Here is a 24,240-nt window from a genome sequence, read left to right on the forward strand (position 1 = left end):
TGCTTTTGCAGGCATCCTGGAACCCCTAAATCTAATTTCTAATCACTATAATCTAATTTTAAGAAACTTTTGGGAGGCTGAGGCGGGCAGATCACCAGTTCAGGAGATCGAGACCACCCTGGCTAACACGGTCAAATTCCGTCTCTACTGAAAATACAAAAAAATTAGCCCGGCATGGTGGCGGGCACCTGTCATCCCAGCTACTCGGGAGGCTGAGGCAGGAGAATGGCGTGAACCCAGGAGGCGGAGCTTGCAGTGAGCAGAGATCGTGCCACTGCACTCCAGCCTGGGGGACAGAGCAAGACTCCATCTCAAAAAAAACAAAAACAAAAACAAAAACTGTATGATGCATATATAAGATGTTGCTACTAAGAAGAACTGTTTATCTCTGGTTTACTCCAGCCTTTTGGGGTGTCAAACCAATGTGAGAGAAGCATACTAGACTCTTACAATTCTTGGTGGGCCCTGAACTTACTATTTTGTTGGGGGAATCAAAAACAAATGCGAAAAGGGACACAAAAAGAGTATGTAGGCAAACAAACAACTGAAACAAGAGCTGGAAAAACCCATAAATATTTGGAAATACACATACAAGAGTAACAGCCCTTGTGTTTAATTAGTACGACCTTTATGTATTTTCCCACATTTAATTGTTTTCTGTTAAGTAAGACTCCACAATAGGTCTTATCTGTTTAATTCTATTAAAACATTTAATAAACTGTGACAGATATAATTAGGCATTTATTCCTACTTTAAGTCATTATTTTGTAACTTGTCTTAATATCTTTATTGATGTTTCTGTTTATTTCTTCCTCATCATTTTTATTAAGTCATTCAATGATGTCCATAGTTTTTTTTTTTTTTTTTTTTTTTTTGAGAAGGAGTCTCACTCTGTCACCCAGGCTGGAGTGGAGTGGCGTGATCTCAGCTCACTGTAACCTCTGCCTCCTGGATTCAAGCAATTCTCCTGCCTCAGCCTTCCAAGCAGCTGGGACTACAGGCGCACACTGCCACACCGGGCTAATTTTTTCTGTATTTTAGTAGAGACAGGGTTTCACGGTGTTGCCCAGGCTGGTCACAAACTCTTGAGCTCAGATAATCCACCCACCTCGTCCTCCCAAAGTGCTGGGATTACAGGTGTGAGCCACCACACCCAGCCAAGACAAATCTCTTAATTATCTTTCTATCTGTAGAAGTAGACAGACCCACCATTTTTTTTCATTCTAATCTCTCTGAAAACATTTCATGCTACTGTAAGATAGAGCAGGTAACAGTCTAACTTTGGTAAGGAGAGAAGATGGAGAAGGTTTCTCCTTCAAGATTTTTAAGGAATAAAACAGGGGTGTTTTAAAAAAATGTTAAGTATTAATGAAAGTACCCTTCAGAAGGAAATTTCCCAGAAAGCTTTATTTCAGGAACAACATTCCTTTAATCTCAGATAGGCTAGATACCTACAAAACGAAATAGTAGGAATTCACTCACCCACTGGGCTGCTTCCGGCTCCATTTGGCACCGAGAGGTCTGTAGTGCTCAACATCCCACCTAACAACGTTATGGAGAGAAGACAGAGGGCAGAGAATGAATATGAATTAGGTCTCTTTACCTGACTGAATGTGAACTGAACAGAGGTAACTCTCACTCTCGACACAAAAATAAAAACTAGCTCAGTCTGAAGTTGGCATTAATATGTAATCTGATGTAGTTGCATATCTCATATATATGAGTTTACCTTTCAAACTTGATGTTGCCTTCAATACCAAATAGTGGTATTGCATCAATACCAAAATAGTACACACTGATAAAAATGGGGGCAGTATGTAGGGAGTACGATTAAATCACTAAATTAAATCTAGGACTTAAGGGAGAGGAGACACTGCATTATGTAAACTAATACAATAAATGCAATGTAAATTCTGCTGAATTAATGAAGTAATTCAGGCAGGAGGAGATGTAAAAGATACTCTAACTCCAATCAGGTAAGTCTATCACCCATATTTCTAACATGAATGGCTCATACTCTACTTTAAATCCTTGCTTGTGATATCTAACTAAATTTTCTGCCTGTCAAAGTATGGCTTTCCCATGAGAAGGAAAGCATATAAATGGCAGGTTCTCAGTACTGTTCTACTTTGCATGACACAATGCTACACCCACAATTGATTTTCAAAAAAATACTTTAAAATGAGGCCAATTATGTAGCAGTGACTCTTGCTCATCAAAACAATACAATTAAGAATAGCAAAAGAAGAAACTGCTTATGTTAGCAATGACTTTTTTCACCCTCTTTATTAAAGAAGCAGCATAATAGGTATCACTACTACCTGCATTGCCAGTACTCGGTGGTCTCTGAGGAGCTCCAGGAGACACATTCCTATGTAATGTGGTTTGAGGTGGAGACAGCATGCTTGAATCTGTTAACGTTGAGCTGGCTGCCAAAGATGGGGACACCAATGCACTCCCTGGGTTAGTGTAGGACAAAGCATTGGGGCTGGTCACTGGAACTGTGACAGACATTGAAAAGTTCTGAGGTGGCAAACCAGGCTGTAAATAAAGAAAAAGAAGGAAAAAACTGTTGGTTTCATATTCATCTACAAAGTAACTTTTGAACTTTAATGTGGCAAGGTAACTCAAGTTACTAAAAGTAGAGGATAGGGATAGGTTCTTAACCAATTTACAGATTAAAGTTATTTTCTTTAGAATTATGTTTGAACATGAATATGCCTGACATGAGCCTTTTCAATTTCAATTTTATATATTAATATATACTGTCTATATTCTGTATTTCAAATATTCATAAAGACAAATTTAAGAGGTTAAATCTTATCATCAAGTAGTGTTGTCAAATTTAGACATTACGAAATGTATCACTGTCACCAAGTAAGCATAATTGGCACTTCGATGTTAAACCTTAATAACATTACATTTCTATTGAGAGTTACCAAATATAATGGAAGGAGAAAAGTGTATACACACATTATTAACTTAATATGTCAAATCTGAAAAATCATAAATATGTCCCATTCTGATTAACTAAATTTCTAAAGGGCAAAACTAAGAGGTAAAAAAAGTAATTACATACATAACAATGCAATATGAGTTAAATGAAAATGCAAAGAAATCTAATCTAAACAAAATTAACTACTAACCAAGTCAGTAATAAAAGTAATGAAGTTTTTGGTATCTTCTTTAAATTGTATAAAGATTAAATTACAAATATTGTAAATGCTAACTTTCCCTCCCTCCAAATTATTCCATGCCCCCTTTTTTATATTTTCCTCTTGCATTTCCTCCATAGACCATTTACAATATGCTTGTTAACCATGATAAATAGATGTTGCTTTTCAGAATTTAAAGTGGGAGAAAATCAAACAACTTTACTGTGCCCTCATTTTAAAAGAGTAACATACAAAAATAAGGTAACACTGCTAATTCAAAGTTGGAAGAATATATTTTATTGTACTTTATTCAATAGTTTATTTCATGTAGAAAAATTATAATACATCAACAAATATAAAAACAGTGGGTATATGGCAATTTTTTTCAAAAGTAAAACACTTTTATTTGTGCAATATCTTTGCAGCTTTAACATTAACTGCAAGGTCAACAACATCCCTTCATTTGCTACTGTATTGTTTTTAAGAATAATAATGGTATTTGCCCAAAAATAACTCCTTTTTTTGTGTGAGCTGGCTTCTTACACAGGTTGAGCATCCCTAATCTGAAAATCCAAAATCCAAAACTTTTTAAGCACCAACATGATGCCATAGAGAATTCCACACCTGATGTGTGCAAACACAGGCATACAATACACGGTTTATTCAGTGTCTCCAAGGGGAAAAGTACCTTCCAGTCTCCCATCAGCTTCAATATATCTTTTCTGTGCCCACCCAGATTCCCTCACGCAAACACATCCACAAAGGGTAATAAAATGGCACATGTGTAGGCTACACATGCTAACAGCAGGTTCCCCATGATGTTCCACATGGGGCCAAGACCTATGACATGGGTAGCTGAGACAGCAACATCTTTGCTTTCTGATGGTTCCATGTACACAAACTTTGTTTCATGTACAAAATTATGAAAAATATTATATAAAACTTCCTGCAGTCCATAAGTATAAGGTATGTATGAAACATTAATAAATTTAATGTTTAGACTTGGGTCCCATCCCCAAGATATTATACATATGCAAATATTCCAAATTTTGAAAAAAAATCCCAAATCTGAAACACTTCTAGTCCCAAGTATTTCCGATAAGGGACACTCAACCTGTAGTAGAGGACTACTCTGAAGATATGATCCATCATGCATACTTTAGGGCATAGTTTTGAGAGAATTAACTCTGATAAAATAAATATCAGCACTGAAACTAATTTGTTCAAGGGAGGCTGACCTATATATACAGAATTAGGAAATTAGATCCAAAATAACTGTTTTAAGTAGCTCTTGCCAATGGAGCTTCCAGTGAGAATTCTTTGAAGAACTATCAAGTCTAGGAGCATAAGCTCAAAGAAAATACTCTTTCACTATGGTTAGATGAATGAGTATACAGAAACTGTAAAGTCACTATTTGCTTTGCAATCAGTTTAAGAACATTGCTGCCTTAAATTAAAATTAAGCCAAGCTGTGCTTCCTTAGTATCTACAGCATAAAAAAAGAACAAAATTTGGTGGTATTGTTGCTAAGTGATTTGGGGACATTAACAAACTGCAAAGCAGTAAGCTTAGCTCTACTATTACAGCAACTATACAAAATAATTGAAAATAATTTAGGAAAAAAAACAGGTTTTGCAACAAACCTAACTACCATACACTTTGCTTTCTCAAGATCTATTTAAGAACATAAATGTTTTTAAGTCATGGGAGTAGAGAGAAAGTTATACATACTCCATAATATAAATCATAGAATTTTAATGCTGGAAGATACCTTAAAAATCATGAGAGCCAACTCACTTTATAGATGATGAAAGGATTCAAGATGTTTAGGTGCCCTATCCAAAGGTACTGGGGTAAGAGGTAGCAAAGTCTGGATCGGCATGTTTTCTCTTCACTTCTACATTTAAGATACTGAACATGTATAAGATTTCAATAATTTTAAAGTTTTATAAAAAATACTAATAAAATGCCTTTCTTCCCTTCTACTTATTGCTGTCATCACCCACTATAAAAATAAGCAACAAGATGTTTGGTCAATCTCTTCATGCACAAGATAAAAGCACAAACCATACTTTAGTACTCACTGCGATTTTATGATTCCGCATCATATTATCAAATTCCTCATTAATTTTTTTATATTTTTCTTCTGTATGTGGAGTTAGCACATATGAAGTATCAGGGTCTGGGCTGTCGCACCCTCTGTGTTCCTTCTTGTTCAGAGCCTAAATAATGAAGTTAACAAAAAGGATCAACAAATAAAAAGTAGAGGTAAAGTAAAAGTACTTACAGGGCCTCGTTTGAAAATAAAATCACTATCTTCATTTAGTTTGCTGAATCTGTCCTCCGAGAGTGGACTGTGCTCAAAGTAATCGTCAGCATCAGGGCTCTCACAACCATTAAGGCCTTTCTTTCTTAAAGTCTGAAATACAATTGGAAAATTCACACACAAATAATGCTAACTTGCCATGAGTTTTTCTGTAAAATTTATTAAGAGAGCACAGACGGAATGAACTGAATTATACAAGAGCCGCTGAAATGGTTTCTAAATTATTACAAATGTACTTACTTCTTCAAATAAGATAAACATACATAAGTAAAATTAATCCTCCTGTTGTACATTAAGAGGAAAGGAATATTTACTTGTTTGGATTCTTCCTTTCAAAACTTCTTAAAATACTAAATTACTCACTGCTCTGACAGTTAAAACTCAAATCTGATTAAAGCCTGATCGATTTATCAATTTAAAATTCTATTATCAATTTATCCGATATAACCAATACATGAAAGAACTAAAATAGAAATCCATAAAAATGATACTTTGAGAAGTTATCGCATCTTTATAAATTCAACACTTCAGCAACTTCACGTACTCTTCCTTTCTGCCTATCAGAGTTTACCTTACTCAACAGAAACAATCAGCACAATATCCCAATAATTTCATTCCTATTACTCACTTTCCTGTATAACTTTGAAATATAAAAGTTCAAACTTGATAATTACTTATGTCTGCAATGACTCTTTCCTATATAGAATGTACAAATTATTAGTGACTTTACATACTTTAAAAATTTGCACTCAAAAGTTATTCAGAGTGTATTTCATGGTTTGATTTAATCCACTGATTTGACTTTCTGGAGAATTTTCTCTTCTTTGTTTTTTCTGAGATGCAGTCTCTCTCTGTCGCCCAGGCTGGAGTGCAGTAGCACAATCTCGGCTCACTGCAAGCTCCGCCTCCCAGGTTCACGCCATTCTCCTGCCTCAGTCTCCCAAGTAACTGGGATTATAGGCGCCCACCACCATGCCTGGCTAATTTTTTTTGTAGTTTTAGTAGAGACGGGGTTTTCCCATGTTAGCCAGGATGGTCTTGATCTCCTGACCTTATGATCTGCCTACGTCGGCCTCCCAAAGTGCAGGTATTACAGGCGTAAGCCACCGTGCCAGGCCCTTTCTGGATAATTTTCTTGAGTGCCATTAAAATATCTCCTGGATTATACCGACTTTTTTTTTTTTTTTTTTTTTTTTTACTTACTTTGGGGTAAGTATAATGCAAAAAACAGTTGGTTTTCTGATTTTTTACTTAAAGTCATCATGAAATAACTTGTCCGGTACTTAAAAAAATAAATTAAAAACCAAGAGCTTGAAGATATACAGAATATTCCTTTACTTTCAGAATGTCTAATTTCTTTCCTCCTTCTTTTTTAAAAAATCCTGGTGGGTCTTAAAGTAGAGTTACAGGGTTCAACACTGAAATGGCTGAGACTTCTTAATTTTCTGGACAACTGCAGAAAAGGATTAGGAAGTTAAAATTTCCAAGTAAGCCTAACTAACAGAGCTTTATTAGGAAACAAAGCTTGATCACTGAACTAGTCCCAGGGAAGTTCATCAATAAATGATTAAATTAGATCTAAAGATATTTTTAATTATTTCATAGCAGATCTTAGTATCCTTTAAAATATGATTAGCAATAATTATGGATGTTTATTTCACTCCCTTTTTCTTGAATGAAGTGGAATATAAAAAGTACATTAAGATTCAAGAATTTTTTTCTTGGTTTCTCCAAAGTCGAATTATTTTTTAAATTCACTTTATTCCATTTGATTTTTAAAAATTTTCCATGAACAATCATAAGCAATCATTAGTATAGATACGTTAGCTTATTAAATTACTTAGCATGTGCATATAGCAAACATGACATCTATTTCTCCAACATTTTCTCCATGGCACTAGGCTTTATGAGCCTAAGTAATCACATGGACTTTTATGTGTGCTTGGCCATAAAAGGTCCTGTTGTTGGGAGCACTAAAGGATAAAGGCATTTATCCTCCCCCAACCATGGTAGCAAGTTTACTTGCCAAATCTTTCCAAGTAGCTATGGGCAGTGAAAACGTAGACACTCAGAACACTGGAACACATTGAACTCTTGGAACACACTGAACTCTTAAAACCTACACAGCACTAGAAACAGAAAAAATATAGTAGGTGCCTACACGCAGATCTTATCATAAAGTTGTTGATTTATTCTAGTCCTCAATCTCTGATATTTCCCCTCAAATTAATCTATTTTAAGACTAGTTAATTCAGTCTTGCTCTTCTTAATAAGCAGTAATGCTTATCACTGAAATTTTCACAAATGGCAATCACCAAGTATATATCTCTTTGATATTTTAATTGCCAGAGAAAAAAGAAGACAGCTTTTGTTCAATAACTACATGAAATTTTTATTCTACAAGAGTAAAGAGTAGGGTTAATCCTACTTGTATTTATGAGGAAGGAAAAGTGCTCTGGTATCTCCAGCTCTGCAAGCCTTCACTTCAGATGGGGTTTCTGTCACCATGAGAGAATTTAAGAGGCTCTATCAGCTTTGTAGATAATAAGCTAATGTATCTCTGTTTAATAGGCAACTTATGTCTTCTTATCACTAAAACATGAAGAGTTGTTTTGAGGACCCAACTACCATAAAAAGACTTTTTCTGTCTTCACATTACCAAATAGCACAACAGCAGAAGTTTCTCCTGTGCCACTGGTATTAACAAGTGGAATGCCATAATCTATTAAGAAGGCCAGGCAAGGTACATATGAACCAGGCCAGCTTCAGTCTTCTCACGCACAAGTTAGTCACAATACAGACACTTGCTCAATGAGGAAAACACAGTGTGAAAGGTCACCACTATGAGAGATCTGCTTATTCCTCATAAAGAAAAAGTAGAAAACTGCATCAGGAGTGCTAGTACTGTGTACTCTCTATAGCTATTACTAGTCATTATCATAATCCATTCTAAAGTAAATAGAACTTCAAAGATACTTTATTTCTTGTAAATAATGTGAGTTTTTCTATGCCATTCTGACAAACTTAAGGAGAAAACTGAACTGTGCCAAAATAATTTCAAATTTCAATGGTGTGTACCCATTTAAGTTGACTTATCCCAGTTGCTTTTCTTAAAGAAATGTATTCTAAAACATACATTACAGGCTGCTATAAAGATCAATTTAATGAGTAATTATTAATCAATTTAAGCCGATTGGATGCACCCCGTTCTGTACATGTTCTAAACTAATTCAAAGGTCCCAATTGGCAAGATTACTTAAATAAAATCCTAACATTAACACATTAATTTTTTTCATCAGTTCACTTCTATAGAAGACAGTATTTTTGGAGGGTCAGTTAAGCACTTATTAGAAACAATCATTTTTCTACTTATGTCCATTTTTCCATTAATGTCACAACAAAGTTAAATTCCATTATGATTTTAACAGTTTTTTTGTGACTTGGGCCAATTCAGGTACTTTCTGCATATTGTCATTTATGGTAGAAAATGCAAGATTTAAGTAATAAACTTAGCTAACATTTACCTTTTAACATTAGTTATGTAAGCATAGTGAAATATTTTTAAATGAACCCCAAAAAACTAAATATCTTTAAAAACTATGTATTGTTTAGAGCACATTCCAAGTTATCTGATTCTATGGGGTTTGTGCCTTGGTTTTTTAGTTATTTTACAATTCTATAAACAGAAGATAATTTGTAGAAAACTGAGAGTAAAGCAAATAATTTGTGTTTGTAGATGTGCAAATAAATTCCGTCTGGTGGAAGTTCAACTGACTTCTTCCCTCCACTGTGGAAGAGCCAGTTTTTGTATTTATGAAGCAAATTCATTTGGCCTTCTTGGTGGGCTTACGTATTTGTCTGATCTTTGAATTTACCAAGGCAACATTTTTTTCAGGCTCCCTCACTAATAAATGACTTAAAATCTTTGACTCATGTTCACTTTATATCTATCTGACAGTCATAATTACCTTTATAAAAAACTGTGTTACGGCCGGGCGCGGTGGCTCATGCCTGTAATCCCAGCACTTTGGGAGGCCGAGGTAGGCGGATCACAAGGTCAGGAGATCAAGACCATCTTGGCTAACACGGTGAAACCCCGTCTCTACTAAAAATACAAAAACAAAGCTAGCTGGGCACGGTGGCGGGCGCCTGTAGTCCCAGCTACTCAGGAGGCTGAGGCAGGAGAATGGTGTGAACCCAGGAGGCAGAGCTTGCTGTGAGCCAAGATAGTGCCACTGCACTCCAGCCTGGGTGACAGAGGGAGACTCCGTCTCAAAAAATAAAAAATTAAAAAAAAAAAAACCACGAAAACCAAAAAACAAAATTATGTTACCACTTACGAGTGTGAAACCACCCAACTCATTGATTTCAGACCTAAATTCAGGAAAAGAGATTCCTAGTAACCCTCAATAGAACTTATTATTGGAGCAAGTATTGGTTTTTTAAAAGGAAGAAGTAGTATGCTGTTCTTTAAAATTTTTTTTAAAATATTTGATTAATCTGTATTAATTTGTTATAATATCAAGTACCAAGAAAATATGACAAGAGAGGGCCTGTGGCCTTCCAATACTCATCTTCAAAATCTTCTTGTGATAATTCATAAATTATTGTTTATATTACAGCATTAAGAATGTTAACTGTCTAAAACAGCAAACCTCACAACCTTCCTTTCCATCGGAAGCTACTAAGACCTAAAATGAAATTCAAGTTGGTGGAGGAAGAGAGGAGGGCATACTGCCTAAAAATATTTACAGGAAAAAGGAATCCCTACATGATATCCTCACTATTTCTGTGTTGCAAATGCCCAAATTGAACTTAAAAGAGAAGGTTTTGCTTTGTTGTCTAGTATTATTTAAACCAGTTTTACCTAAAGGAAGAGGAACTTTAAAAGACTTCTTTCTTTTTTGTTTTTGTTTTTTTATTTGCTGATCTTTTTTTTATTAGTATTAAAGTTCTGGGGTACATGTGCAGAACGTGCAGGATCGTTATATAGGTATACATGTGCCATGGTGGTTTGCTGCATCCATCAACCCGTCATCTGCATTAGGTATTTCCCCTAATGCTATCCCTAGACTAGCCCCCCACCCCCGACAAGCCCCAGTGTGTGATGTTCCGCTCCCTGTGTCCACGTGTTGTCATTGTTCAACTCCCACTTATGAGTGAGAACATGCAGTGTTTGGTTTTCTGTTTTTGTGTTAGTTTGCTGGGAATGATGGTTTCCAGTGTCATCCACGTCCTTGCAAAGGACACGAACTCATGTTTTTTTATGGCTGCATAGTATTCCATGGTGTATATGTGCCACGTTTTCTTTATCCAGTCTATCACTGATGGGCATTTGGGTTGGTTCCAAGTCTTTGCTATTGTGAACAGTGCTGCAATAAACATATGTGTGCATGTGTCTTTATAGTAGAATGATTTATAATCCTTTGGGTATATACTCAGTAATAGGATTGCTGGGTCAAATGGTATTTCTAGTTCTAGATCCTTGAGGAATCACCACACTGTCTTCCACCATGGTTGAACTAATTTACACTCCCACCAACAGTATAAAAGTGTTCCTATTTCTCCACATCCTCTCCAGCATCTGTTGTTTCCTGACTTTTTAATGATCACCATTCTAACTGGCATGAGATGGTATCTCATTGTGGTTTTGATTTGCATTTCTCTAATGACCAGTGATGATGAGCTGTTTTTCATATGTCTGTTGGTTGCATAAATGTCTTCTTTGGAGCAGTGTCTGTTCATATCCTTCACCCACTGTTTGATTTTTTTTGTTTGTTTTTGTTTTTTGTAAATTTAATTTCTTTGTAGATTCTGGATATTAGCCCTTTGTCAGATGGACAGATCGCAAAAATTTTCTCCCATTCTGTAGGTTGCCTGTTCACTCTGATAGTTTCTTTTGCTGTGCAGAAGCTCTTTAGTTTAATCAGATTCTATTTGTCTATTTTGGCGTTTGTTGCCATTGCTTTTGGTGTTTTAGTCATGAAATCTTTGCCCATGCCTGTGTCCTGAATGGTACTGCCTAGATTTTCTTCTACAGTTTTTATGGCTTTAGGTCTTATGTTTAAGTCTTTAATCCATCTTGAGTTAATTTTTGTGTAAGGTGTAAGGAAGGGATCCAGTTTCAGCTTTCTGCATATGGCTAGCTAGTTTTCCCAACACCATTTATTAAATAGGGAATCCTTTCTCCATTGCTTGTTTTTCTTTCTATCTACTGCTGACCAAACACTCTGAATAGTAGGAAGGCTCTTGAGTTTAAAATTTCCATACCAATTTAAGGAAAAACAGTGAAGGCCTGAAATTTGGTGCGTGCCCTGGTTAGAACCTCCATTTAGGATAGTTATATCCACGTCTGTTTCTTTGATGAGGCTATTTTACAACACTACAGAGATGGACATTAGTTAACTTACAGAAAACTTGTAGTAGCTGTAAATAATTCTCGTTTGCAGAAATTGTTTCCTATGAAATACCACTGATTGTCACCCTGTGGATACTGACTACTTTTGTCTCTATTTATAAATTTGCTCCTGCATTCTTTAACTATACATGTGTTATATTTTGAGTTCTCCTCTGTTTATGATCTTATTGTTCCCTCATTCATTAATGAATCAAATAAAATCTCTAATATGTTCATTTTATACTTTTACGACAGGAATGTTTATGCCTTCGTTCAAATCTAATCTGCAACTTGGAAGACTTATAATCCCAACTACTTGTTGCACACTTTCATTTGGATATTTTACTAACATTTCTATTTCAACTTAGCCAAGATAGAATTCATTATCTTTTATTAAACAGGTCTCTCCTTTGGACTTACCAACCTAGTTGACCTTATTCCCTTTATCCTCTCTCTACATTCACATGGAATACCAGATTTTATATATTATTTCCCTTTCTACTGTCCCCATACTCACTCAAGCCTGCACTGTCTTATGTTTAGACTCTTCTTTTTTCCACTTTTCTCTCTCTCCATTCTCTCTGTTCCATAAATTGTTACCAATACAGTTCCCCTCAATACCATTCTGAATTTCTCACCTGTTTTAAATCAATTTATTTTTACATGAAGATTATCAGTTGTGCCTGCAAGGAGAGTTATCTTGCAAACCAGCCTTGGTGGCAGAGATGAGAGACCATGGAGCCCTTAATATGGAGCTCCTGGTGTTAGGCCTTCAGGAAGCCAGATACTCCTGCCTCCTGCCTTTGAGTGCTATCTGTCTAAACCCTTTCAATAAATTCTTTCTTTAATTGGAGCCACTTTAAATGGGTTTCTATCCCTTATAATCAAAGAAGCACAAGGAAGAAAACTGTCAGTGATCCTTTAGGTAACACACTATTAGTCTCTTTATCCAAGTCACATATTTCTCAAAATAAGTCTGGCTAGCACCTCCACAACCTAGAATTCATAAAGAGTCTCAAACCTAGAAGTGATGATTAATTACTGCTGTTGGTCAAAGATAACTGATAGAAATAAGGGTATCTACCCAATAAAAATCTTTTAAGTCATATGTCCTGTCATTCTACTTATAGAGTACTAGCAACCTTCCCTTTCAAATTCAAGGAAACATTTACAGAATTCTGGGTATATGCTACCACTTGGCTGACCCTGTACATCTGCCTCTCATTTTCTGGTTTATATACTAAGCCTCTTGGTGAAACAAGAGATGGAAAGGATTAAGAGTTGAAAAGAGAAAGAAAAAAGAGACTTGAGAAGACAAAACAATACTGTTTAGACTTTTTTCTAAGTATGTTGTTTTCTTTTACATAATAAACTTACAAAAATTTATTTCAAAATTAATTACTAATTAGGCAGGGCAACTCATTTAAAATGGGTTTATTTTAGCTTATGCTCTTTCATGTTAAACACTCAGCAAGAAATTATATATTTAAAATTTCAGCCACATTTTCCATGGAAATGTTATATGTATAAAATAGTTAAATACAAACTTTTATATATAAAATATAAAAAGTTTTATATATATAAAAACTTCTATGGAAAATAAGCGTGTCTAAAATTTTAAATATATATATGTGATTCTATTTGTTTGGAATGGAATTTGACAATTAAAAGTTGAGTATACGTTACAAGTTTTTTCAGTTCCTGGTAGGCAGGAGTTAAAAATGCAGTCTATTTCAGTGTGTGTGTGTGTGTGTGTGTGTGTGTGTGTGTGTGTATCTATACAAACATATATAATGTGTGCATATATATATATATATGTGCACATATGCATATTACTATGATCTTTGGCATCTGTTTGCAGAGTAAATAAATCAGGATTATCTTCCCCAATATGTTTAAATAAATATTTAAAGCATATGGGCTCTTAAATAAGAACTTATAAATATCCCAAGGGACTGGCATTTTCTGGAATCTTGACATATGCCACTAAATTTTGGATAGAAGAGCCTATACTGCTGGAGTATTGCTAGAGCCCGTGCCTGCACTTGTAACTCCTGCCTACCAAGAACTGAAAAAAAATTAACATATGCTCAACTTTATAATTGCCAAATTCCATTCCAAACTAATAGAATCATAGCACTTACAAGTGAAACTATGGAATTGAAACTACTCAAAAAGTATAAATGCATGGTTTTTAAATGAATGAGGAGTTAACTGATTTAAGTCGATTAAATAAACCCACAAAACATTTGACCACCCACCTTAAACCTCATTGCTGTGACACAGCTGCTCCATAAATACTGGCTGAGTAGTCAGTGAATCTAGCACAAGTATAAGCAAGTGCTTGTAAAATAAAGAAATCATGGCTTGGGCCCGGCGCGGTGGCTCATGCCTGTAATCCTAGCACTTTGGGAGGCCGAGACGGGAAGATCACTTTAGGTCGGGAGTTTGAAACCAGCGTGGCCAACATGGTGAAATCCTGTCTCTACTCAAAATACAAAAAAATTAGCCGGGCATAGTGGCAGACACCTGTAATCCCAGGTACTCAGGAGGATGAGGCAGGAGAATCGCTTGAACCCCAGGAGGTGGAGACTGCAGTGAGCCGAGATTGTGCCACTGCACTCCAGTCTGGGTGACAGAGCAAGACTCTGTCTCAAGAAAAAAAAAAAGGAAAAAGAAATCATGTCTCAAGTTTCAAGAAATTTTTTAAATTTCAAGAATATTTAAAAAATGAGAAAAGTTCTCTTTCCTCACTGTAAATAATTATTTCCAATTTTGAAACATATACTACCTATTCTTTCTAGCTACTCTGACAACACATAAAAACAATTTTTAAAAACTGTGAAATAGGAAAGGTATGTACAAGTTTATATAAAATTCAACAAATAATTATAAAGTGAACATCAGTCATTTCAATCAGGTCAAAAAAATAGACCAAGGTCAGAACCCTCCCTATCTCCCTTCATCACATAACCCTCTCCTCCCACCTTTACAGGTAATACCATCCTAACTCTGTGATGACAATCATCTGGATTTTCTTTATAGGTTTACCACATATACACATATCCCCAAAAATATAATTTAGCTATGCCTATTTGTGAATGATATGTAAATGGTACCACACACATGTAAATGGAACCACACACAGTATACTATTCAGTCTTGCCTCTTTCATTAACACTGTTTATGAGATTCCTCCATAGAGTTACATAGAGTTATGGCTGGTTCATTTTCACTAAATATTGTATTACATGGCTTGGGGAAAAAAAAAAAAAACTTGTATCCATTCTACAGCAGACAGACATTGGAGAGGCTTCAATCTTTTGAATCTATAAAAACGCTGCTGTGGACATTTCTGTAGACAGTCTACTGCATAATGTGCACACATTTCTCTTGAGTATGTATTCTTAGGAACAGAGGTATTAGTTCATAAAATATGTGGATCTTCGGCTACACTAGATGATGCCAAACTGTCTTTTAAAGTAACTGTATTAATGTGCATTCCTACCTGTGGGATTTAATTTGCAATACCAACCACTAATGAAGTCAAGCACATTTCGTATCTATTGGCATGTGGATGTTCTCTTTGGCAAGGCACCTATTCATTCAAGTACTTTGCTAAGTTTTCTATTGCCTTTTGATAATTGTTTTATAGTAGTTCCTTTATTTATTTTTATAGTAATTATTTTATAAGTAGTCAGTGTAAGCCCTTGGCTAATTTTATACATTGTAAAAATACTTTCCCATTGTGTGGCATTAAAAGAAAAACAAAAAATGCTCATCTTTGGATGAAGAGTTCTTAAACAGAGTCAAATTTATCCATTTTTTTCCTTTCCAGTTATCCATATGATAGTGATTTTTATGTCTTATATAAGAAATCCTTTCCAAAATCATGAGGATATTCTCCTATATCATCCTGTAAATAGCTTTATAATTTTGCCTTAGGTCTATAAGCATCCTGGAGGTAATTTTGTATAAAATCTGACGTAAGTTCAATTTCATGAGTTTTCCATATGGATATCCAATTGTCCCCACACCACTGCTTAAGGAGTTTGTTCTGCCACCTCTATCATATATTAAGTATCAATATATGCATAGTTCTGTTTCTGAGCTATTATTCCATTGGTATGTTTGGTATTTGGTATTTGTGCCACTGCCACTGTATGTTCATTCTTATAGCTTTAAAATTAGTCTCAATATATTGTAGTGCAAACCCTCTCACCTTGTTCTTCCTCAGTGTCTTCTCCTGTTCTATTTTCTCTGTGAATTTTAGAATCAGTTGTTGAAATTCTTTCAAAAAGAATTTCTTGGGAGTCTGATTGATATTTCATCAACTCTACAGAGGTTATCTTATGTGGCAAAGATATATATAATTTGAGACTTCTGATCCATGAATATGGTATAACTCTATATTCCTAGGATACATTCAACTTAGTCATAATATATTATCTCTTGTACATATTACTGGATTTAATCTCTGTATAAGTAATGCTAGATGCTTTGATAAATCCATAAATCTCAGTGGCTTAACACAATGTAAGTTTATCTCATTCATACAAAGCCCAAGAAGGATGTTTCTTATTCTCAGTAAGCCCTGTGTGAGAGCCCCTGTGTCAGAGCCCAAAGACATTTATCATATGGTTCCACATATAGGACCACAGGGTTCCCATTCTTAGCAGATGGTATGCCCAACAGGAAAGAAAGAGTATGAAGATTATGTAGGAAGTATCTTACTGGTCATGCCTGGAAGCAGTCTGCCTCATTTTCACTCACATCTCCTTGGCCAGAGGTCAGTAACATGGCCACTCCTAACCACAGGGAAGGCTAATACAGAGTCTAGTTTTATGCCCAAACAGTAGAGAAAATGGGTCATTCTGAAAATAAAAATGTCTCCCAGGCGGAGGTCGGAGAGAGCCGCGATCATGCCATTGCACTCCAGCCTGGGCAACGAGCGAAACTCTGTCTCCAAAAAAAAAAAAAAAAAAGGTCTCCCATAAAAAAGATACGAACACAAAGAAGTAGACTAATATTTTGCTAAAGACTTTCACATTTATGTTCAGTGAGACTGGCTTCTGATTATTATCTTTGCAACTTTAATAGTTGGTTTTGCTATCAAGGTTAGGCTAACTTTAGATAATGAGGAAAGGAAAGCTCTTTGTTTTTACTATTCTTTGGAAGGGTTTGTGAAATACTGGAATTATTTCCTTCTTAAAAATTTGCTAGTATTTGCTTATGAAGCCATCTGGACTTGTAGTTTTGTGGAAAACTTGACAAGATTATTCAATTTTTCTATTTTTTCTTCATTACATTTGTTAAATTATATTTTTCTTGAAATCTGTCCAATGAATCAAAGTTTTGAGGCATAGGATTCTGAGATTATATATGCTCAAAAAAGTATGTTAAAATCACCACTGAACAGAAAACTAAATGGTACTTTTGTGATCCTCTAGTTCATCTCCTACCCTTATAGAGGAGAATATTAAAGTTAAAAGCGATCCAGAGATCCAAGTACTCTTCCCCCACCTCACCTCAACATATAGCTGTTAAGTGACAGAACTGAGACTAGAATCTAAGTCTAGTGCTCTTTCCAATATGCTATGCTCATTTGTTAAATGGACTGCATCCATCAGTCAGCAAATCAAAGGGAGAACAGACAAGAGAGCTGTAATCAGGAACAACTTCAACCCCCGAGAAGAGATAATGTTCACTGTGTATGTGGTGGTTATAGGCACTGTCTTCATATTCCTCTCCAGTTCCTCCATGATCTTATTATCCCTATCTTCCTCAGTGAGAAGTGTGTGGTCTTCAGGCCATGGCTTCTCTGAATTCTAAGATCTTACCCAGTTCTAAGATACTCCTAGGTCTGATGGTAAAAATCCCAACAAATGGTAGTAAGATTCCCTATCTGCCCCACCCCCCAATTCCAACAGTTTTGAGGGACTGTCTCCCAGGAGCTGGATACTGAGCAGCCAGGTAGTCTCAGCTTGTCACCAGAAAGAACGTAAGTCTGTTTAGATCTCCACACATAAATGAATACTAAGACAGAGCTGATTCTCAGTGCACCGCAAAGACAAGAAAGAAAGTCTATCTTCAAAAGTCCTGGAGCTTGGTTCTTCACTATCCCTTTTTGTTTACTGAAAAAAATACCTTAATTTGCCTGTTTCTTTCATTCAACAAAATTTATTGAAAGCACCCTACTAGATGCTGACATTTACTGATAAACTAGACGCAGATCATTAGAGGTCATCTGGTCATTCCATGAAGACTGCTTTCTTACCATGGCAGCCTGACTTGGTCTTGGTCCTTTCTTCCAAAGCAGTAGATGGTTTGATTGTAACACTGATATACAGGTGTTATGCTTTCCCTCTTGAAATTTTCTCTGGATACAGAACTCTAGGTTGCACTCTACTCCCTTCCTAAACAGCACACTTAAGGATATCATTTCATTGACTCCAGATTTCATTTGTTACTTGGAAATAGCACTCCTTTGAGGATAGTCTCCTAACGTCTTTCTTGTCTTTGTTTTCTGCACAGTTTCACTATATATACACACATATATATACATATGTACATATATATACACACATATATACACACACACACACACACACATATATATATATTTTACATTTACTCTACACCGGATTTGAATTTCTTAAATCTAAGGATGGTGGGCTTTCATCAATCCTATAAAACTGTGTCATTATCTCATCAAATATTGCCTCTACCCGATTCTCTGTTTCCTTCTCCTAGAATACCAATTAAGCATAGGCTAGAACTTCTAAACATGATCCTCCTTTTCTTGAAATCTTTCTTGATATTTTCTACCTTTTAATATTTGCATTGAATTCTAGATAATTTCTATCTTCGGTTCACAAATTCTCTGTGCGGTTATGGAAAATCTACTTCCACCATGTCTACTGCATTCATTAGTTTTGGTTATTATATGTTTTCACATCTTGAAGTATTTCATTCAACTCTGCTATGTCAATCCCTTTATAACTTCCTGTTTCCTACAGATATTTTTAAGCTTATTTCTTAAAACATAGAAAGTGAAACTGTTCTATAATCTACATATAACAATGTCATCTGAAATATATAAGAGTTATTTTCTGCTGCATCCTGCTGTGTTTTCCTTACTGTGCCTTGTTTTCTTGTATGCTTTGTATGATGCCCAATAGTTGTGAAAGGTTGTTTGAAAGAGATTTCTGATGCACAGAATAAGATGACTTTCTTCAAAAAGGATATAAATTTGCTTCCCCCAGCTAACAGGGCACTAGTTTCCTTGAATGTCTTGTATTATATGACTTGGGACTACGATTCCACACAATGCTAGTAACTTGGTTTACAATCTGTCAGATATGTTCTTTTATTCTTTTCTCGTTCTCCTCTTTCCCCTATCTGCTCAGTACTAAATATCTCTCCTTGCAATCCTTTGGGACTAGGAGAAGGCAGTGGATTTTCCTCTTTTCTTAAAGCCCCAGTTTAAAGGGGTTTGGGGGGTATCTGTTAGGCTCATAAACCTAGAAGTGATCATTTTCCCCTTGATTCTGAATCTATCAGAAACCGAATCTCAGTTTTACAAACTGTTTTATCCAGACGGGCAAATGATTCAGGGTGGCCAGAGCTTTAAATACTTCTTTACCTTTATGTTCTTACCTTCTCTTAAATTTTGGCCTGGCATATTCCTTGAGCTCTTTGATAATGTAAAAAAGTTTTTTTGTTTTGGTTTTACAGTTTATCTAGTTTTTAGATGTCTTCAGCAGAAGAGTTGATCCAGATAACCTAGCCCAACAATATCAAAATTAAAAACAAATCAACCATTTTCTAATAATATCCATAAAGTTATTGGTTTTTGTTGACGCTTTTGCCTTTTTTTTTTTTTTTTTTAAAGTTAGATGTAGGACAGGGTTTGGCAGTTCCTCAAAAAGTTAAACACAGAACTTACTACACAATCCAAGAAATTCTACTACTAACTAGATACCCAAGAGAAGTGAAAACTTATACCCATACCAAAACTTGTACACAAACTTCATAGTAGCAAATGGAATACTATTTGGTCACAGAATGAAGTACTGATACAGCTACCATACAGATGAACCTTGAAAACATTATGCTAAGTGAAAAAGCTGGACAAAAGACATGACTCCATCTATATCAAATTCCCAGAATAGGTAAATCCACAGACACAAAAAGTACATTAGTTGTTGCCAAGATGTAGGGGAAGGAGGGGTTGGTAAGTGACTGCTAATGGGTACTGGGTTTCTTTTTGGGTTGATGAAAATGTTCTGGAATTAGATAGCGTTCACGGTTGCACCAACTTGTGAATGTACTAAGAACCACTGAACTGTGTAATTTATACTGGTGAATTTTATGGTATACGAATTACATCTCATTTAAAAGAAGAGAAAAAAAGTTAATCTCAGGTATGTCTACCATATTTCAATAAGTAATTAAAATATGCATTCGATTTCACATGATAGTGAAGGATGTCTGGAGCAATTACTTATATAAAGATACAAGGTAATGTGGCAATACTACTATAGTGTATTAACCTGATGAATTAGGTTACTGAAAGCTCTGGGAATGTATACTAAGATCATGAAGTTATCATACTGGAAATCATATCATATTGTCCTAAGATGCATTAGTCCATCCTAATTAAAGTGTTGTCAGCATTTCTATTCAAGTAATTTTGTGTATTTACAGGACCCACCATAGTGGCCACTAGCTACACTAAGATGCCTTATGAGCATTTCAAGCTATCTCTCCAATTATCATTTATGTTCATGTGCAGAATACAAAGCTGCATAGGTTTTGCCATTTACGAGATTATCCAAGACTACATACACTGCAATAGAGCAGAGGCCTCTATACTTATCTTTTTAAGTATGTTTACTTCTCTAAAGTTTGGAAGTAATATATATTAGATGTGGAAGATGGGGAGATAAGGAAATAAAGTTATCATTTCCAGTGTTACAGAGTAAAAAGAATCACCTCCTACATATTGTTTCTTCCACTTAAATACATTTTATATTTTTTGTCCCTACTAGATTTTATAATATTTGATGAAGTTTTAATTGAGTATCATAAATACTTTTCATTTATGATTACATGAATGCTGAAGTACACAACACTACCTTTAGTTCCATTTTATAGGTCATTATTCAGCTGTGTGCTGAATCTTTACTGAGCACTGTGAAAAATACTAATGTTCCTTAGCAAAGTCTTTGCCTCAAACATCTACAGTCTTTCGTGCTCTCTATGGATGCGGCTTCTTCATCACTTAAATGAAGTAGAGAGCCAGATCAGAGTTTCCCAATTGTTTTATAACACATAAACCACTTTTTACAGCATTATTAGGTCAATTCTCTCTATATATAATAATATATAATATATATTTTATAAATTATGCACTCAAATTTTCTATAAATCAATTTTTTAAAAGCATGATGTGTCAATATATTATATTCCTTAGAACATGGCCTAACCCCCCACTTTAATCTCCCCTCTCTATTCAAACCAAATGGAATTGCATTCCTCTTTCTATAATTCTCAACATTACTAAAAACCTATCATAAGTAATAGGTGAGATAATTCAATTTATTTTTAAAAGCTACACACTTCTTTTAAAATACTGCTAATCTGCTGCCAGATTAATTTCTGCAACAATGATTTATTTGACTACTTAAAACTTTTAAACACCCCTCTAAAGGCTGCCCAATGCCCATAGGACAAATATTAAATACCACAGCTGGGTATTCAAGACCATCTATCAACTATATTCAATTTGTCTCCTCCTTACCTTCAATTACTCCCCTATGCAAAGCCTCTATTCCCTAAACATTTTGTATATGATGTAAGGTAAATACTGAGGCTTTTTTTTTTTTTTCCTATATGGATATCCAGGTTTTCCAGCACCATTTATTGAAAAGACTGTCCTTTTCTCATTGGTTTACCTTGACTCTTTTGTCAAAAATTAATTAACCATGTATATGTGGGTACATTTCTGAGCTCTCTATTCTGTTCTATTGAACTACATGCCTATCCCTATGTAAACACCACACTGTCTGAATTACTTCAGTTTTGTAGTAAATTCCAGGGGTGTTAAGCCAATCAGGACATTCTATCCTTTCTCTACCACTGTGTTTAGTGTTTTCAGAGTGGGAGATGGAGAGGCAAGTGATTTAAACAGTACAATTAGAATTAATTTTAGAACATCTGCTGCGGATTCTGGGACACAACTGATCTCTGATACTTTAGATTGATGCTCAAGAATATAGTAACCAATAGCCACATGTGGTTAAGTTAAAATTTAAAAAGATTAAAAACTCAGGTTTTTCAGTTGCACTACACACTCAATAACCACACACAGTTAATGCCTACTATATTGGACAGCACAAATATGGAACATTTCCATCATCACGAATTCTATTAGATAGTGCTGCTTTAGATGATGCTGTGTTCAGATAGAAGGCCTAGAGCAGCCACTGCTATTTTATCAACATGAAAAAGCCAGTGTGAAGACAATGATGCACGGGCAAAGGCAGAGATCTGGAGCCCGCTTGAACACAGCCTAACCTCTACCATGCTACTGGACTTTTTGTTACATGACATAACCAATACCCCTATTTTTATTTATTTATTTATTTATTTATTTATTTATTTATGAGACGGAGTCTCGCTCTGTCACCCAATACCCCTATTTTTAAGACCAATTTCAGTGAGGTCTTCTGTTGCCTGCATCTGGAAGCAACCTAACTACTATGGTATAGTTTTCAAATGCTTTCACATATATTAGTTTAACTGATTACCAAAACTCAGTAAGATTTAAAAATTTAATGCTGTTCTCTCTGCCCTATTAAACATTGAGCTTAGTAACCCAGCAACACTAATCATCCAATAAACAAATAATATAGCAAATATATGATAGTTAGAATACTAAATACAGATACTTACTTTACTAATAAGTGACATATTAAGTAGGATCTGAGAGTCTAATATCAAATAACTTTCACAAAGTATCTAAAATGTTATTTTATACTGTCCTACAGAACATAACTGATAGGTTTTTAATAGACCAAAGTAACAAAACCATTTTTAAAAACTTTATAAATGTGGAAAACCACAATAAAAATATTTTAATTATATAATAGTATGGGATAATCCTATATGAACATGGGTGGCAGAAAAAAGCAAGCTAATGTCTTGAATTCCTCTACAAATACTAGTTGCTATTTCTACGTTCTTTTTTCAGAGCATAAACATTTTTAAGGTTTTCGAGGTAGATTCTGGAAATAACACTTAATCCCAGAAATTATCATAAAATAAACCACTTATTTGAAAAGAAAATTTATATAAAAACAAAGCATGATAGAAAAATATTCCCCACTGAATTACAGGAGATAAAGTCCAACATGCATAATAAAGCTTTGGTTTATTCTAGAAGGCTTAAGCATGTAGTGCCTATTTACCAAGTTTTAAAAATCACTAACATTTTAAAATCAATATGGAAAGTTTACCTTCTCATGTTTTACTGCTAATGAATTAAAATGAGAACTACAAGAAATATTATTTGAGGAAAAAACCATAATCCCATATCAATTACCTAAACATACAATGATATTCTTTATAAAAATACCCTTAGCATACACAATCAGTGAAACATGTTAGAAAATTGAAAATCAACCAACTAAACAAAAACCTAGAAAATTATAAGGTATGTCTCATTTTCTAAAATACAGTTCATACTATCATTTGGATTTTTTTTTACCAGTACAGCACTGATTGCATAAATGTAAATTAAAAAGTTGAGTTATGACTAATCTATGCAAGAAGATATCTTTCTGTAGAATCTGGAGCCCTACTCTCTCTCTGAGAAGAGCCACAAAAATAACTTCAAAATAAATACGAAAACTATACAGCTGTCTCTTCAATTTTAAATTACGTGCCTGAAGTGCCAGGTCTCACAAAACTGTATGTCTGCATTAGCCATCTATATACAAGAGAACTGAAAGATCATTTAGACTATACACATCTTACTTTACAGACTGACACAGAACACTGAGAAACACGGGAAGCACCTAGTATCTTCTGCCCTAAATGAGCTTCTGGCTCGAATAGCAGTATAATATCTTATCTTATAATATTTATATGCTTAATGATTAATATTTGATGAGAAACATAAAAATCTTGGCATTCTAAGGGTCTTAAATCGATATTGAAGTGTATCTAACAAAAGGACTTCTGCCATAAGATAATAAAATAGCCAGCATATCATCTTATTAGGAAAAAGACAACAATAGGGCCAGTTACCACTATATTCCCAGTGTTTAGCAAAATGCCTGGTACACAGTAGGATA

At 34.9% G+C, this 24,240-nt stretch overlaps 1 protein-coding gene across 12 annotated transcripts in view; it reads right to left on the reverse strand.

Annotated features, from left to right (window-relative positions):
- MEF2A (myocyte enhancer factor 2A) overlaps positions 1 to 24,240 on the reverse strand; it is a 162,537-nt gene that overhangs the window by 46,344 nt on the left and 91,953 nt on the right. For 5 of the 12 annotated variants that reach the window (XM_007990557.3, XM_007990553.3, XM_073012971.1 and 2 more), the window contains 3 exons: positions 5,443 to 5,574; positions 2,322 to 2,541; positions 1,483 to 1,542 (listed from right to left, as the gene is read on the reverse strand). In XM_007990557.3, coding sequence (XP_007988748.1) covers positions 1,483 to 1,542; positions 2,322 to 2,541; positions 5,443 to 5,574 — 412 coding nt within the window. Of the gene's footprint in view, positions 1 to 1,482; positions 1,543 to 2,321; positions 2,542 to 5,227; positions 5,378 to 5,442; positions 5,575 to 24,240 lie in introns of all 12 variants that reach the window. The other 7 variants (XM_007990556.3, XM_007990552.3, XM_073012970.1 and 4 more) reach the window with 3 other exon arrangements.

This window comes from Chlorocebus sabaeus, chromosome 29 (genome assembly GCF_047675955.1).
Source record: "Chlorocebus sabaeus isolate Y175 chromosome 29, mChlSab1.0.hap1, whole genome shotgun sequence".
Classification (NCBI taxonomy): domain Eukaryota; kingdom Metazoa; phylum Chordata; class Mammalia; order Primates; family Cercopithecidae; genus Chlorocebus; species Chlorocebus sabaeus.